Raw genomic sequence first — 15,858 nt, forward strand, 5'->3', positions numbered from 1 at the left:
CAAGGGTCATAGTGATGTTAAAGTGAGAGAGATTAGCATTTAAATGTAAGAGATTAGCATGTCAATGTAAACGGCGGCTGTGTTAGTGTAAACCTGTTAATGTAAAATCAGAGAGTCAAAAATAACTGCTAACATCGGAAGGTAGGATGGAAACATCACAGCCAGTTATGACTTAAACTGGTTAATAACGTCCTTCCAATGATTGCTCAGTTTGTACCCATCTTCTCGGTTGAAATTGTGTCTGAGTCTATATACCTGGATGGCTTCATGAACGAATCTTTGCTGATAGCCAGTGTGTTTTGCAGAGTACCTTCGTCTTGGAGAAATCAATTTCACGTGTGCCCACCGCGTTAAAATAATGATCAGCCACGGCCGAGGTATTGGTCCTACCATGTTTCAGATCTGCCTTATGTTCACGAACACGGTCTGAGACATGCCGCTTAGTGTCCCCAATGTAACTACTGCCGCAGGCACAGCTTAGTTTGGAGACGCTAGGGTATTGCATGTCAGGGATCACATCCTTCACAGATGGGACCAGATCACGAATTTTATGTACTGTGTTTGCTCATGAATTTGTAAATCTTTTTGGTGACCCCTGCTATGTATGGCAAGGGTGATGGTTTTGATTGGGTCCTCAGATGGTTCTTTCCCAACGGTTGGGGTGATAGCTTTACGGATTGTGTAGTCTGAATATCCATTCATCATTAGGGCTTGGTGTACGTGCTCCAGTTCACTGGCTAGGTGGGGGATAGTTTTGTACGTTTCCTGTCAACCATGCTTGCTTGAGACACCGACTTGTAGTCAAATAATCCACGTGGCCGACGAGGTATGGAGCAATAATGATGGACTGCAAATGATTATTATTACTACTACACTCAAATGAACTATTCCAGTTAGAATATATGTTGGCACTCAAGAATACGAGCATTGCAAGTTACTTGGTTCGCTTCAAGCCACAACAAACACTGCAACATTTCTAACGCCCGTAAATCATTTATTGTTCTTGATTTAGAATGATAATTTTACTCCCGTACTTCGCTAGCGCTCAACGGTATGTGCGTGTGTGTGTGCCTTACCCACAATCCCACCCACCACTGCGTAGGCTACGACGACATCTCAGACCGCATCGACTTGATCATCTGTCTGGGCGGGGATGGTACCCTCCTCTACGCCTCGTCCCTCTTTCAGGTAAAGCACGCAGCACATCTGCTCACTCACTGCAGCCGACTTGCCTTCACCAACCTGCACTGACCAGCGTGGTGAAGTATAGTCACGTAACGTCCACGACTCACATGGTGGCGTGGGGAGGCTCTTATCTGGCAGTGGATTGTATGTACTGTATATATATTCTTGGTTCTTTCGGTAAAGTCACGTAGAATGGAAATAATAAAATAATAAAAATAAAACTTAATACAATAACTTTATTATTTCCATTCTACGTGACTTTACCGAAAGAACCAAGAAGATGAATCCCTGCAGTCACGAAAGCTTTAAATCGAAATTTACTGTATGTATGTTGAACTATTTTCACATGATACGTAGCCAACTGTGATAACTGGAGGTGCGGGGGAAGGACAACAAACGAAACACAAAAAGCAGTTCTTAAGAAACGAGTTTTCGATCTAGATTTAAAAGTGCACAGCTCCAGTGGCTTCCTAATATCGGAAGGAAGAGCATTCCAGACGGCCGTAGAAGCGCATCTGAAAGCGCACAATGCAGTGACCATCGTTGTTCGATGGCCAGCAGCCAAAAGCCGCTGCGAGGATAACCAGAGTTCGCGTGATGGTTTAAGCTCGTTGACGAAATCAGAAAGATATTGTGTTTTATTTGTTGCAAGCACTTTGTGTTTTATGAGTGTGACCTAATTTTTGTCATTTGGCAACCGAAAGCCAATGCAGTTGTATCATGTACATGTACTCCCTGCGACTCCCAAGTGTATCCCGCCTCACTTTCATATCCTGCCTCACCCCGCACCGGCTGTGAGTGAGTGTGGGCGAGCGTCGAGTCAACGGATCCTTTGCTTCTGCCCACAGGAGAGCGTTCCACCCGTCATGGCCTTCCACCTCGGCTCGCTGGGCTTCCTGACGCCCTTCAAGTTCGAGACGTTCAGACCCAGCGTCAGCCAGGTCATCGAAGGTACGGCCGACACACGCGCACATATGCGGACCCCCCTGGCAGGAATCTCACGCGCGTGCGCTTCTAAACTAAACTACATTTTTTAACAGCTAAGGCCGACTGAGCTGTGTGGCTCTTTTTCAGAAGTGACGTGGCCACAAATGATAGCTCAACAAAGTGGCTTACCACGTGGAAATTTATATGAGCAACCAAATACTCTAAAGCATGTTTCTAAATGTGGAGAGAAAAACGGGAGAACCCGGAAAGAAAATCCACACGACCACGGGGAGAGAGACGTGAAAACTCCAAATATGCAGCAGGCATAAGGGTTGGGATTGAATGCACGACCTCCTGCATATTCCAGGCGAAGTAGTTAATATCTCTTTCTAGATTTGAAGCTTTCGTGACTGCATTGATTCGTATTCTTAGGTTTTTTCGGTAAAGTCACGTAGGTAACAAATACAAATTAATAAAAGTAAAATAAACATAAAATAAAATCACGACGTTTCGGAGGCAACACAAGCTTCCGTCTTCAGGTGGAACAGTCACAGCACGATAGCTGTATCAAGTGAGATTTTTATTTTACTTTTATTAATTATAATTTTTTACCTACGTGACTTTACCGAACAAACCTAAGAATATAGTTAACATCTCGCCACCGTTGCAAAAAGCGCGTACCACGAGCTGACCAATAGCAGGGCTCACGTGACCGCTGCCTGTCGCTTGCGCTGGCGTGCAGGGAACGCCGCCCTGGTCCTTCGCTCGCGCCTGCGCGTGCGTGTGATGAAGGATCGGCCAGCGAGCGCCAGGGACGCCCGTGACGGCGGGGTCACGGCGGTGCCGCGCGAGGGCAACGGGCCTCTCGCCGGGAAGCATCTGGACACCGACTCGGGCAAGACCCTCGTTCAGCTCCAGGTGAGGCCAACTGCTAACAGCCGCATGTTGAGTTTATTTCGTGCCGTACGTAGCCAACCGTGCCAATCGGAGCTGTGGGGCAGGGACAACAAACTAAACACAAAAAGCAGTTCTAAAGAATCGAGTTTTCGATATTGATTTAAAAGTGCACAGCTTCAGTGGCTTCCTAATATCTGAAGGAAGAGCATTCCCGACGGCTGCAAATGTGCATCTTAAAGCGTGCAAAGCAATCAACGTCTTTGTTTGATGGCTAGCCAAAAGCTGCTGCTGTTGAATTTAAAATAATTACATCGGTGATTCGGCTCTCGAGCTCTTCTATAACATTAGAATTTACATCAATCGCGTAGCTGCTTTATTAACAGTTACATCAGTTAATCAGCTGTCTCGCCATCATAGAACAAGGATAATTAGAATTACATGATATTCTCGAAGGATGGGTGGTGCAGGGATTAGAGCGGTGAGCTGGTTGTATGTAAGTATGTTGAACTTCCTTCGCACCGTATGTAGCCAACCTGAAGCTGATCAGAGTTGCGAAAGTGTCACAGTAGATTGACAATATTTGATTTGAGTGATTTAATGGTTTCTCAGGATGCGTTCAAATAAAAACTATAATTGGTGTGTTTCGAGGTGGCTTGGTGGCTCAGGGTCATAGCGCTAAGTCGGCACTGTTGACGTTCTGGATATGAATTCAGTTTTCAGCCACTTGTTGAAATCAGGTTCTCATGTGTAGCGAGTTAAAAGTCTCAGCCCGGTCACCGACGACTGCACACAAAACAAAAACTTCACCGCTTTGTGTTTTGCATAGGGTGGTATAATTAGAGCTCTATTTAAAGCTTTCGTGACTGCAGGGATTCATCTTCTTGGTTCTTTCGGTAAGAACCAAGAGGTTGTTTGTTCTTGTTATTTTGGTTGCCGACCCCCTTGTGTAGAATGATGCAACAACAAGAACTGTGCAGTGTCCCGTTAATCAAGCACAACACGGCCGTGGAAACGCGCAGCGCTCGGTTTTTTCCCTTTCGGAAGAACGCCTTGTACATCCTCGGTCTCTCTGTACGTGCGTGTATGCTCACCCTCGCAGGTGCTCAACGAGGTGGTGATTGACCGAGGGCCCTCATCGTACCTATCCAACGTGGACCTCTACCTGGATAACCGGCTCATCACTACCGTGCAAGGCGACGGTAAAACCTGACACACACACCACGCGTGCACATAGCACGTGTACAGTCTGTCCTCTTATAAAGTAGTGCAGTAAAACCTTGGATTGCGAGTAACTTGGTCTGCGAGTGTTTTGCAAGATGAGCTAATTTTTTTAATAAATATTAATTTGATAAACGAGCGAGGTCTTGCAATACGAGTAGTAGGTATACGCTTTGGCTGCCGAGCGTCACGTGATCACAACTGATATACGAGTGCTTTGGATTACAAACACGTTTCCGGAACGAATTTTGCTCGCAATCCAAGGTTTTACTGTAGTTGCGTTCCTGAAGAACACCGCGTTATGAAAAAATCGGGTTATAATAAATAATCTATAATGCAGGAGGGTAAAGCACTGCCGGCAATAACACGTGAGCGTGAGATGCGTATGCGGGCTGAACAAAGACTGAGGCACGTGGGTAGCATCTAGAAGCATCCAGCAGCATCCCGCCTTGTGTGGCACTACGCTGAGGCAGCCGTATGACCGCTTATTCCTAGTCGCGCGATATAGTTCTGTTCACTCAATCGCGTTATATCCAATTCGCATTATGGAAACATGCAGCGTTATAGAAAAACGGACTGTACTCACTCCGCCAAGGATGTATTTCACAATATGTTATTGTGCAAGACCAGGACGTGGCAGTGTTGAGTGTTACTACATGTGCATGGATTTTCTCTTTGTATGCTGGCTTCTCAACACATGAAGCCACACAGTCAACAATGGAATTGGCCAAGCATCCCAATGCAAGGCCATCCTGAAAAAGAGTCTTGAAATGTGGTCATTCTATCCGGGTTAAATAATTGATAGAATCTCGATTGTGAAGGGAGTACTCATCCTGTGTTCTTGGAATCTGCGCAATCGGGGTGATTTCATGAGCTGCAGAATCTGTTCGTAAATCTCGCAGAGCAATGCATCACTCTGTGTTTGAGAATGGCCTGTGGAAGGTGACATACTAGAACTACTTCTGAGATTCCTTGAAGTTACCTCTTATCCACACTCGGCGCTTTGCACTTTCCGACATACTTTGCTATGGCATACGTTCGTTGCACGGCAGTGTGACTGGTTTGATTTATTGTCAGAGCCGGATTGTTTTCCAAATTAACTATAAAACACATTTTATATGATTTTATATGATAAGATATATTTCTTGTGCAGTCATTGGTGACCTGGTTGACACCATCAACTCGCCACACTAAATAACCCGATTTAATCACGGGTGGATGAAATCTGGACTCAAACCCAGATTCACAGTTGTGCAGTGCTATAACTCCTTATCTTCCTAGCCACCTCCACAATTTGTTTACTTACCACCAAGGTGAAAGAACTATCTAAGGCAAACACTTCAGGTCCCTTTATCTGACATTTCAGAATCCCTACTCTGCGATGAACCAAAATGAATGTCACAAACTGTGGGACAATGCCCTTTCTGCAGGGAGAGTGGTGGTTCCATAAATGCCCGGAGTTTGTTCGACCTCCATTCGCTTGTTGTTGACACAGCAATCCCGCAGGAACTGCTGACTCGGCAGACAGGGTGCAGTTCACTGATAACAGTGATAAATGACCACGTGTATGGATTATTGAGAAATTCATATATTTAAAACTGCCACATGGCAATAAATGCCGTAAATATTACGTGAAGAATTACAAATCTTCTATGGGAAACATGTTCATTGTCGTATAGTAAATCTCACATATATGCATGTAGCCTGGGGGCATAGGGGATGGGAGTGGTGGTGAAGTAGTTAGCTCACGGAGCTTATGAACCTGGTGATCGATTCCTGGGCATGGCTAACATCAGTGGCAAGTCACATCAGAGCCACCCCTCCTTTCATCAACTCGCACTGATCAACGTGGTAAAGTACGGCCAAACATTCCCTACGATCAACATGGCACGGCGAGGCCGCGTCTATTGTGGACTCGCAAAGTTCTATCGTCTGAACGGTGGCGTGGATCTGTGTAGGTCGGAGCGCACGTGTTGAGGTCAGATTATTTTTCAGTCCTTTAACGTTTTCATTGCTGTGGGGTGGGCGCGGCTTGGTTGTCGGTTCCAGGCCTGATCGTGTCGACGCCTACCGGTAGCACGGCCTACTCTGCGGCAGCGGGGGCCTCCATGATCCACCCCAACGTCCCGGCCATCCTCATCACCCCCATCTGCCCCCACTCGCTCTCCTTTCGCCCCATCGTTGTGCCGGCCGGCGTGGAGCTCACGGTGAGTGCCCCCCCCCCCACCGCCCCCCCCTCCCCCCGTAACGCTCCTCCGGCCCCACCGCGTTTTCGCTGAGCACAGCTCTTCAGTCTCGCCCCCTCCTCCGCAGCGATGAGCTACGCTGCAGCGTCCACGACATACCGGGCTAATTCGAGGGCGGAGTGCCCCCCGGTGCATCTGAGTTTGTAACGGAATCCCATTGTTCAGGTGACAGTCACCGACATGCTCTGATTGCAACACATGTCACCCCCGCGCCTGGTGAGGGGGAGAGGGGGGTGCCCCCACCCCGACCATGTGACCCATGTGCCATCTTAGCTCGGTGATTTACATCTGTATTCTCAATGATACCCAATGATTTCCATGAAGACCAAATTTGTATTCTCTTCATATAAACGTACCCCATAGAGGGGCTTTTTATTGAGTCCTCTCTAGAGGAGGCCCTGCTGCCAGCAGTGGCATGAGCAAGGTTCAAAACCAAACGTCACTGACATCACTGAAACTCTCAAGCCAATTCCGGAACGTGCACTATAATGTACGCACGTACATTGAACCTCTTTCGCACCGTACGTAGCCAACCGTGCTAACAATGCTTCCGTAGTTGCTGTGCAATGCAGCACTGAACTGGGGCTGCACTGCCACTTGAAATTTCTGCAAAGCGTGGACACTTGAGCCACTGGGGCCACCTCCGTGTGGTTCACGGTTTTAATGCCGCGCGTGACGTACGCCGTGCGCGAACAGATCATGCTGTCACCGGACGCGCGCAACACGGCGTGGGTGTCGTTCGACGGGCGCCGCCGCCAGGAGATCAAGCACGGAGACAGGTTTGTGGGGGGGTGGGGGGCTCGGTGTGGTTTCTCACGTCGGGGGGGGGGGGGGTGGGGGTGTGAGGTGAGGAAAACTTTACCCCCTCACGCAAAACTTGGCAGATTGGGAGGGAACAACAACAGCCTTTAAGCTCTATGTATACGGGGGTTAGAACTCATTTGACTCAATTACGTATCACCGTTAACGCGTACTTCTCCGAGTGCGTAGGTTTTCGTGGTTTGTTCTGTACAGCTCTCCAATGCGTTTTCGGGTCGGACCAAATCGAGGCGCTCACTGATTGCAGCGTTGCCCGCTCGATTCGATTCCCGGTGAACGCGTCGGTGGGCAATCGCAGCTCCCCGTTTCGGTTCTAGTTAACGGTGGCAACGGTAATGACACCGGCCCTCATTTTTTGTTCTCTTTTTTTTTTTCCCTGCCCGTCCGGCGCCGCAGCATCAAGATCACGACGTCGTGCTTCCCGGTGCCGTCGGTGTGCTGCGAGGACCCCGTGCAGGACTGGTTCGAGAGCCTCGCCGAGTGCCTGCACTGGAACGTGCGCAAGCGGCAGTGCCACCTGGCCGATGGCTTCGGTGACGATGAATACCACAATGGGGACGGCAGCGTTGGGGCCGGCGGCGGTGGTGGTGGTGGCAGCGCTGGCAGCGGTGGCGACGAGGACGATGACAATAAGCAGGGCTGACGCCCAGGCTGGTTTTCTCTCCCATCCGGATTTGTCTGTCACTTCGTCCTTCTCTCCCAGCTCTCCCAACTCTTCTTCTTGGTTCTTTCGGAAAAGCAGCCGTCCTCAGGTGAAGAACAGGTCTGTCGAGAAGACAGATTTCAGACTCTGTCTTCTCGACAGACCTGTTCTTCACCTGAGGACGGCTGCTTGCGTTGTGGCCGAAACGTCGTGAGAATTATTTTATTATGTTTTATTTTTATTATTTTATTATTTCCATTCTACGTGACTTTACCGAAAGAGCCAAGAAGATGAATCTCTGCAGTCACGAAAGCTTTAAATCTCCCAACTCTCCCATAGGCTGGAATTTCCTTCCCTCAGCTCTTTGTGCTGTCAGCTCCCCGCTTCTGTTGAGGTCCAGGCTTCAATGTAACTGCCTTGACCCGTAGCCTGAAACGGACTTCCCCCAGCCAATCATGCTGTCAACCTCCTACCCCTGTTCAAGGTCCTGCCTTCAATGTCTGTCTCAACACCCCCACAGTCTGGAACCATCTTGCCCCCCAGGCATTCGTGCTATCGGCTCCCTGCCCCTGTTCAAATCCTGGCTCAGGCCCTTCTTATGTGCTCTGTCTAGGACCACCGGATTCTTTCTCTCTCTCTATATATAAAGTAAATAAATCCAGATGTCACATTCAGACATTACATAAATCCACATTGTATGTTTATTGTATGCAGAAGCTTTGGTCAAATGACATTAATTTGGAAAAAAACTGAGTGCTGTCTTAATGATGGTCACTGGGAAACGTGTTATGATTACATTTTCCAGGGATAAATATATAAAATCTCGAATTCTCAGCCTAAGGTTCTTAGTTCACGTCTCCTCCATTCTCACGGATCTTGCACCCTCCTTTTAATTTTGGCAGCATACAGACCTCCGCTTTATACCACGTTCTTTATTTGAAAAGCAGATGAGAGCTCGGTGAGAATAGGTGGCCCTTTTTCTCAAGGGCTTAAGTTGGCTACAAAAGCAATGAAGTGCACGTGTGAAAAGTGTAAAGGTGCAGTCCCAGCAATTTCTTGATCACGCCACTGCTGCGGATGGAAGGCCCTCCTCCCCTCGACGGAGCAGTCGGCCTCCTCTTCTCCCGCTGACCCACACTCTACCCCACCACACGCGACCTGCAACACACGTTAACAAAGGTCAAAACACGGCTTCATTATACAGGGTCTGAATGTCAAGCAAATTAAATGAAAAAGTACGTATAAAGCATTAAGTAGCAGTTTACAATTTAAAGTATAGAGGTTTCAAAACGTATTTTTTTCAGATGTCGATTAGATGCGTTTAAAATGACGTCAAAGGCACTTCGACGCATATCGACCAAGCGGTTTTGAAATGTAAGCGTAGGCACAGTGTTGTTCCTCGATCCAGCAGCCTTGTTACAGAAATAGCGGTTCCCAAAAATTTCACTGTTTACTCTTGGCACGTAGCAACGCAGCAACGTGTCTTAAATTGCAAGCATTTAAATGTGGGATGAACAAAAAAACCCACTTAGACTTTGCGGTAATGTCTTGGTCAGAACGCCTTAAAGACAAACGTGCGCTCGTTGTTGTGCATTTCACCATATTGGCAGCGGAAGGCAGACGCATGCACGCACGGGCGCATGCGTGCGCACTCACGCGTGGTCCCGTTACGAAGATCACCACGGTGTCGGCCTGATGCTCGCGCAGAGTCAATCACTGCCACCAGCCTCGTCCGCATTTGCTCGCCTCGTGTTCGTAACGGTTTAGTTTGTTGACGGCTGCATCTGCGCTTGTGTTCTGGCCGACTGATGAAAACCCTTAAACGTAATGTTCATATCTGGGGATTCAATTACAACTAAAATCGTATCATTCGTACTGAATTGCAATGTCAATGTATTTGCAAGTTCAGCTAACAATGCTGTTTTAAGTGTCATTATGACTCATCTCGGGTTATGTCGGTGCTTCTTATGCTTCCCCCATCTTCTGGTTCCTCTGGTCTGTCTTTTTATTTGTCGCAGTCCCTTTCCGACCCGTGTAATGGATTTTATTCCACACACTCTCACCTCCTGTCTTCTTAATCTTTCCTCCTCTCTGTTCATTTACTGATTTTCTACCATCCTTCATTAACCTTCATACGTCCGTATTCTTACCATTGCAATCGTTATTTATTCCTCTCTCGTTTCTCTGAGTTGTTAGGCTGGTGGTAACAATTCGTTACCACCAGCCCACGGTGGCAACTCGATACGAGAATCAGAGCTCTGTTGTCTCGTTTTTTTATAACCGTCTTCAGTTGTATTATTTAACTTTGATCTCTTTCGGTTGTTCAGTTTTCTTCTCTCGATTAAGCTAAATCTATCACTATGGAATATAATTTGCATAAATCACGCACGATTCGATGCGTGTATCGTAAGCGTACATGGATCGGTAAAAATCCACGTGGTTTCTTTACATCGCTTGGACCCGACTGTGTCATCCTGCCAGCCGTGTCTCAGGGCGTACGAATCTGCCTCTCCATTGCTGGCCTCCACCACACACACACTCTCCCCCATATCCATCACTTCCATCACTACCATCGCTTTCCCACTCTCCTCGCTCTCACACTCTCCCTTTCTGTCTCTCTCGCACTCTCCCAATGTGGTTCTCTCCACTCTCCCCCATTCTCCCTCGGGCATGGGACCAAACCTCGTTTACCCGTCACCTAAAAATATATTTACGAGATTTCTTTTGGGTGAAGGGAAATGTGTTTTTTTAGACAACAAGTTATTCCGGAAGGAATAGCCTAACCCCCCCCCCACTTCCCACAATTCGATGAATTGTCACAGTTTGAAGTTATGATTCAATTCAAGAATCCTTTTTTTTTTGGGTCTCAATTTTTTTAATCGTTTTTATTTTTTTCTGCCTGTATAATCGTATTCGCCACGTTATGTTAAATGTAATATGAAGCTTATAAATTTGCATATTATTTGTCAGTCTTAAATAATCGATTATCACGTGGGCGCTGTTTGTTCGACTCGCGCATGGAATTCGATTTTAATCGGTGAACGGCTGCATCGTTCCATGCCTTTCAATCGCCCTCGACATTTTGTGCAATTCTCTGCCCGACAAATATGTGGCTGTCACCCTACTCAGTCACCTTACACAAGGGGTTAGGGAGAGCGAGGCTCGATGAGGTAGTGCTGTAACTGACGGTTAGGGAAAGCAAGGGGAGAGGAGTAAACTATTGATGATTTTTTTTGTAATCAATTACTCGGCAGCCGTTTCGAAATTGCAAACGCCGCCGAGTGGCGCCTCGAAAAACGCAGCACTCTCTTCCCACAGTGCATGCCCAGCGTGTTGATTGTTAATGTACGCAAATGATATGCGACTCTGTATGCTGTTTTTTTGTTAACGGTATGATTAATCGATTAATCAAAGCAATAATACATGGATTAATCGATTACGTCACGAGTACGATAGTTGGGAGTCGCAGCGTTCGGCCACGCTGCGTGGTGGGTGTTTGCGGAGCGGTTTCTGGGTGGGCGTTTTGGAGCGCTTCGCATGGACTCCTTTGTCCCCCCCCCCCCCTTCTCTGCCTGGACGTGGAAATTCACGCGGAGACACCCGGCCATCACAAATGAAGTTGGCTTATCACGTGTAAATGCATAGCAGCCAAATACGCTTGAACGCGTGTTGATTCGAAATGTGGAAGGGAAAAACCGGACGGACCGGAGAAAAATCCACGCAAACCACGGGGAGAGAGAGAGCGAGAGAGGCATGCGAACTCCCAAATATATAGCAGCAGGCGTCCGGGTGTCGGGCTCGAACCCATGCCCTCCTGAACTTGCGTTGGCCGACACACAACGTGAAAAACCTGCGGCGGGGGTGGGGGAGTTTAATCGTCCTCATTGGCTCACGGAAGGTTTCCACATAGTTGCTACACTCCGCTGTCGGAGAATAGAAATCTGTTCCCTCTCGTGTCAACCAATATTTGGGTATATTTCTTCCCCATGCAATTATTTATAAATGTGTTTTTTAAAAACAAAGTAATCTATCTTTGTATACGAGTCTAAAGCCATGCACTTTCAAATTAAATATTTAACAAAAAAATTGGTCTTCTGAACTATTTTGTGAACCAGTTGCTCAGTTTGCTTTTAGAATAGTACACCCGATATTTTGCTAATCAATGATTGTAGTTTGAACTAACCCAACCCCCCGGAATCGAAACTAGAAGTGTCCCAATGGACTAGAAATACGAACCAAATATTTGTTCCTGGGGGAATGAAAACACGTATGGGTGGAAGTGGGATATCCATTGACAACACCGTCATTGAGGTTGGTTTAAAGTTTTGTGCGTTCACTAGCGGGCGAAGATATTCCTCCCCCCCCCCCCCTCTTGCATTTTATTCCCCATCGAGTCGAGTATCATGCGAGGGATTAATTCGTTTCGTGAGCTTTTGTTTTTCGTTGTTGTTTGATCCGCATGCCGTTTTCGATTCAAAATCGCTAAACAAAAATCTACTGCCATTAAAAACTTAATTTCTGGCTTCCCGAGATGTACATATTCGCCCGGAGATCGTTTTCATATTGATGTTTGACGAGAAATAAAGTGTCATTCTACCTTGTTAATTTTGATTTCGCTTGTTGCAGTAATTTTCATTTCTTTCGTATAATAGAGTATCGGTGGTGATGATGATGATGACGATAATAGGCTGCTACTGCTGCCTGTGAAGCAGACAATTTGAGAAATGTACAATTACAGTTTTCACTTACATGAGCATCTGAATGCAAACACATCTTGAGGTAGCAACGTGGAAGAATCCTGATGGGTACAATACGTCCCACGCTCCCTTCTAGAACATTAATCGCTGGCTTCACGGTCCGATTCTCGGCGTCACTCGACAGCTCCACAAACCACCACCACCGCCGTCGGAATCTTGCTACGACCACCTCGGGATGCGCTGTCGTTGACATTTGGTCAAACAAGCCCCATGACTCAATTGGCGTGGGGAAGACTCTTCATTCATATTCTGGCAAATCACCCGATGATTCTGGATGTAATTACCAGCGAAACGTCGTACTCACATTGTAAAAGTCGTGGATTTAACTCTTCAACACCGGTGGGCTGAAGTAACTATGTGGCGTTTTGTTTACGTGTCCAATCCCTTACTAATTGGTTGTGTTGGGTGGTGGCGGGTTTAACGACGCAGTTATATTTGCGCGATCTAAGCACGAAAAAAACCCTCTTATGGGTTAATATTGGTTGCGAAAGCCTACCACGTGTTAGACCATTCGGGTATGTTGTGTGGGTTCGGGCAGGGCACGTCACAGCTGGAAGGGACGACGGGCAATGGAGGTCGAGACACGGGGATGGTGTAACGGCAACGATTTGCACGCGGTGCTTCCGCCACAGCGATGGAGCGGTGAGATTCAAGAGCCGAATGGCTCACAGGGCTATACCTAATAAATGAACTTGAACTTGAGATCGGTCCCGCGAAGAAGGCACGGACGGTCCGTCCAGGGGCGGGCGACGTGCTGGGTGGATTGTGCCGTCGCGGGCACCGCCGGGAGAGGTGGTGACGGCTTGGGGAGAGGTGGTGACGGCTTGGGAAGAGGTGGTGACGGATTGGGGAGAGGCCTTCGTCCGGGTCGTAGGTTGGTCGTGGCCGCTGATGATGATGATGACACGTCATCCATCCAACTTTTGGCTTGGCCATCAGACAAAGACGGGGCGTCACCGCGTCGCGCGCTTTCAGATGCGCTTCTGCGGCCGTCTGGAACGCTCTTCCTTCCGAGATAAGGAGCTATGCGCTTTTACTTAATCGCTATTAAAAACTAATTTCTTCAGAACTGCTTTTTGTGTTTAGTTTGTTGTCCATCCCCCACACCTCCGATTAGCGCGGTTGGCTGCGTACGGCGCAAAAGAAGTTCAACATACATGACGTACAGACTAAAATAAATACATATGAAAACGTCGTGAAACAAAGCCTTTCCTTGTTAGAGTGCCATGAAATCAGATTGGCGTGATGCATTAAATGCCCCTTGAAAATCTGAAGGACGTATCGTTTCTGCGGTTCAGTCACAAGACACTGCATGTGAGAATGATTATTTATAACCGTCTCCTGAAGCATTTATTCAACAAGGGGAACAAAACTGCACATGGTACAACCCCGGCGAGAAAGCGATCGTCGTGGGGGGGGGGGGGTTAGGGGGTCATTTTCACTCACGACAGTGCCGGACTAAGCTAGTGCGGGGCCTGTAGCATAATGTTATAAAGGGGCCCTAAATAAAAAAAAAAACACAAATAATAAAATACGTGAATTTTTTATTTGCATAGTAAAGTAATTGTATTTTCTCATTTTGCTATACAGTCAGATAATACGACAAATTGCTAACCTTAAATACCCAGTCGTTCATAAAGTTGAAGGCAGTATAGTACTATAGTAATAGAGCAAGTGCAGAATCACTGAACCGGAATTGATAGCTATGCTAGTATTGCTAGTATTGTATTTATTATTTTATCTTTATACGTGACTTTACCGAAAGAACCAAAGAGTAATTCCTGCAGTCACAAAAGCTCCAAATTAAGTTCGGAATTTATAGCTTGAAAGCATTTAGAGCGGGGCCCATCATTCCGAAACGGTGTCTTAGATACCGATCGTCCGAAGCTCCGTGTATCTCGGCCTAGTTTTCAGATATATTTTTTCAGGTTAATTAAATAATCTGGAACCCCTCCAGAACTCTGACCCACAATGCCTTCACCGTTGCTCTTCGCTTTTGGGCGCTTCAGTGTTGTGTGCGCTCATTAATTGTTACTTCAAAAAAGGACACACTTTGGACACGAACAATTCAATGCATTTACGCATTGCCACGAACGGCGCGCCGCGGAAAAGGGAAGAGACAAGCGCACAGCGACACGGTGGTTTTGACTGCGACCCTCACAAGCACGCCGCTGGCATGCTGATGTCCGGGTAGAACAGCCACTTCGTGGGGTTGCAATGCAAAGCGCCGGCCGGGCCACTCTGAGGGTTGCCGCGTTTGTCGGCGGCGGCGTTGAAATCGGGCACCTTCGAGCAATCGACCAGCAAAAAATCTTTCGTCCAGCACACGTGAATCTCCGACAGCATCTGCGCGTCCTGAAAGCGCGGCATGTCGAGGCACATGATCTTGGGCGTGACCCCGAACGCGGCGCTGATGGCCGCGAGCACGTGCTTGAACTTGTAGCCCTTCCCGTGCGAAGGGTAGATGCCCGCGTCGCCCAGCGCCCCGGCCACGTCGATCATCTGGTAGAGCTCGATAGCTTTGGCGAAGTACTTGTGCTGGGAGCCGAGCGCCGACAGCTGAGCCGCGCACGTGCCGTGGCGCGACCACTCACGCGACCAGAAGAATGTGGAGTTGGACGCTTTCAGAGCGGGCCAATACTCGTTCATGTAGGGCACCAGGTCCTGGATGTTGGCGATTTGGAACGGCCACAGGTCGTTGCAGCTCTCCCTGTGGTAGGTCCAGAGGCCATGGATCGTCCAGCTTTTTTTCACCGAGTCGGGGACGTAGCACTTGAGGTGCTCCGACTGCAGCTTCTTGCAGACGCTCTGCGGCCACGACTGCGCGAGGACGAGGTGGCTCCAGCCTTCTCGCGGCTCCTTATCCTCCTTCTCGTGGCGGGAGGTGACCCCGGCGGTGACCCCGGCGACGACGATCAGGAAGGTCAGCAGCTGCACGTGAGCCGGCATGGTGCGCGTGAAATCGGCTGGGTAGGAAGAAAAACAAAATTGAATTTTGAAATCGATTCGTCGAAAGAAGTTTGGGGAGTTATTGTGCACGGTGGGGACTTTGATGCAACCCAATGTTAGGTTTCACCCCCCACCCCCACTCCGATTATATTATATAAAATTATTATATTATATTATTTTATTATGTTTTATTTTTATTATTTTATTACTTCCCTTC

The 15,858-nt window shown here is 47.8% G+C and overlaps 1 protein-coding gene and 1 pseudogene across 2 annotated transcripts in view; one reads left to right on the forward strand and one right to left on the reverse strand.

Moving 5' to 3' along the window:
• Window positions 1-8,049, forward strand: part of LOC144730732 (NAD kinase-like) — a 46,007-nt gene extending 37,958 nt beyond the window's left edge. For both annotated transcript variants that reach the window (XM_078611449.1, XM_078611450.1), the window contains 7 exons: window positions 1,103-1,188; window positions 2,034-2,136; window positions 2,855-3,030; window positions 4,109-4,208; window positions 6,277-6,434; window positions 7,170-7,252; window positions 7,689-8,049. In XM_078611449.1, the coding sequence (XP_078467575.1) occupies window positions 1,103-1,188; window positions 2,034-2,136; window positions 2,855-3,030; window positions 4,109-4,208; window positions 6,277-6,434; window positions 7,170-7,252; window positions 7,689-7,935 (953 nt within the window). In that variant the 3' untranslated portion in view covers window positions 7,936-8,049. The remainder of the gene's footprint in view (window positions 1-1,102; window positions 1,189-2,033; window positions 2,137-2,854; window positions 3,031-4,108; window positions 4,209-6,276; window positions 6,435-7,169; window positions 7,253-7,688) is intronic.
• Window positions 8,050-14,268: 6,219 nt separating this feature from the next.
• Window positions 14,269-15,653, reverse strand: LOC144730635 (ribonuclease T2 pseudogene; annotated as a pseudogene).
• Window positions 15,654-15,858: the final 205 nt, after the last annotated feature.

Source organism: Lampetra planeri, chromosome 36 (assembly GCF_965212315.1).
Source record: "Lampetra planeri chromosome 36, kcLamPlan1.2.h2, whole genome shotgun sequence".
In the NCBI taxonomy this organism is placed as follows: Eukaryota; Metazoa; Chordata; class Hyperoartia; order Petromyzontiformes; family Petromyzontidae; genus Lampetra; species Lampetra planeri.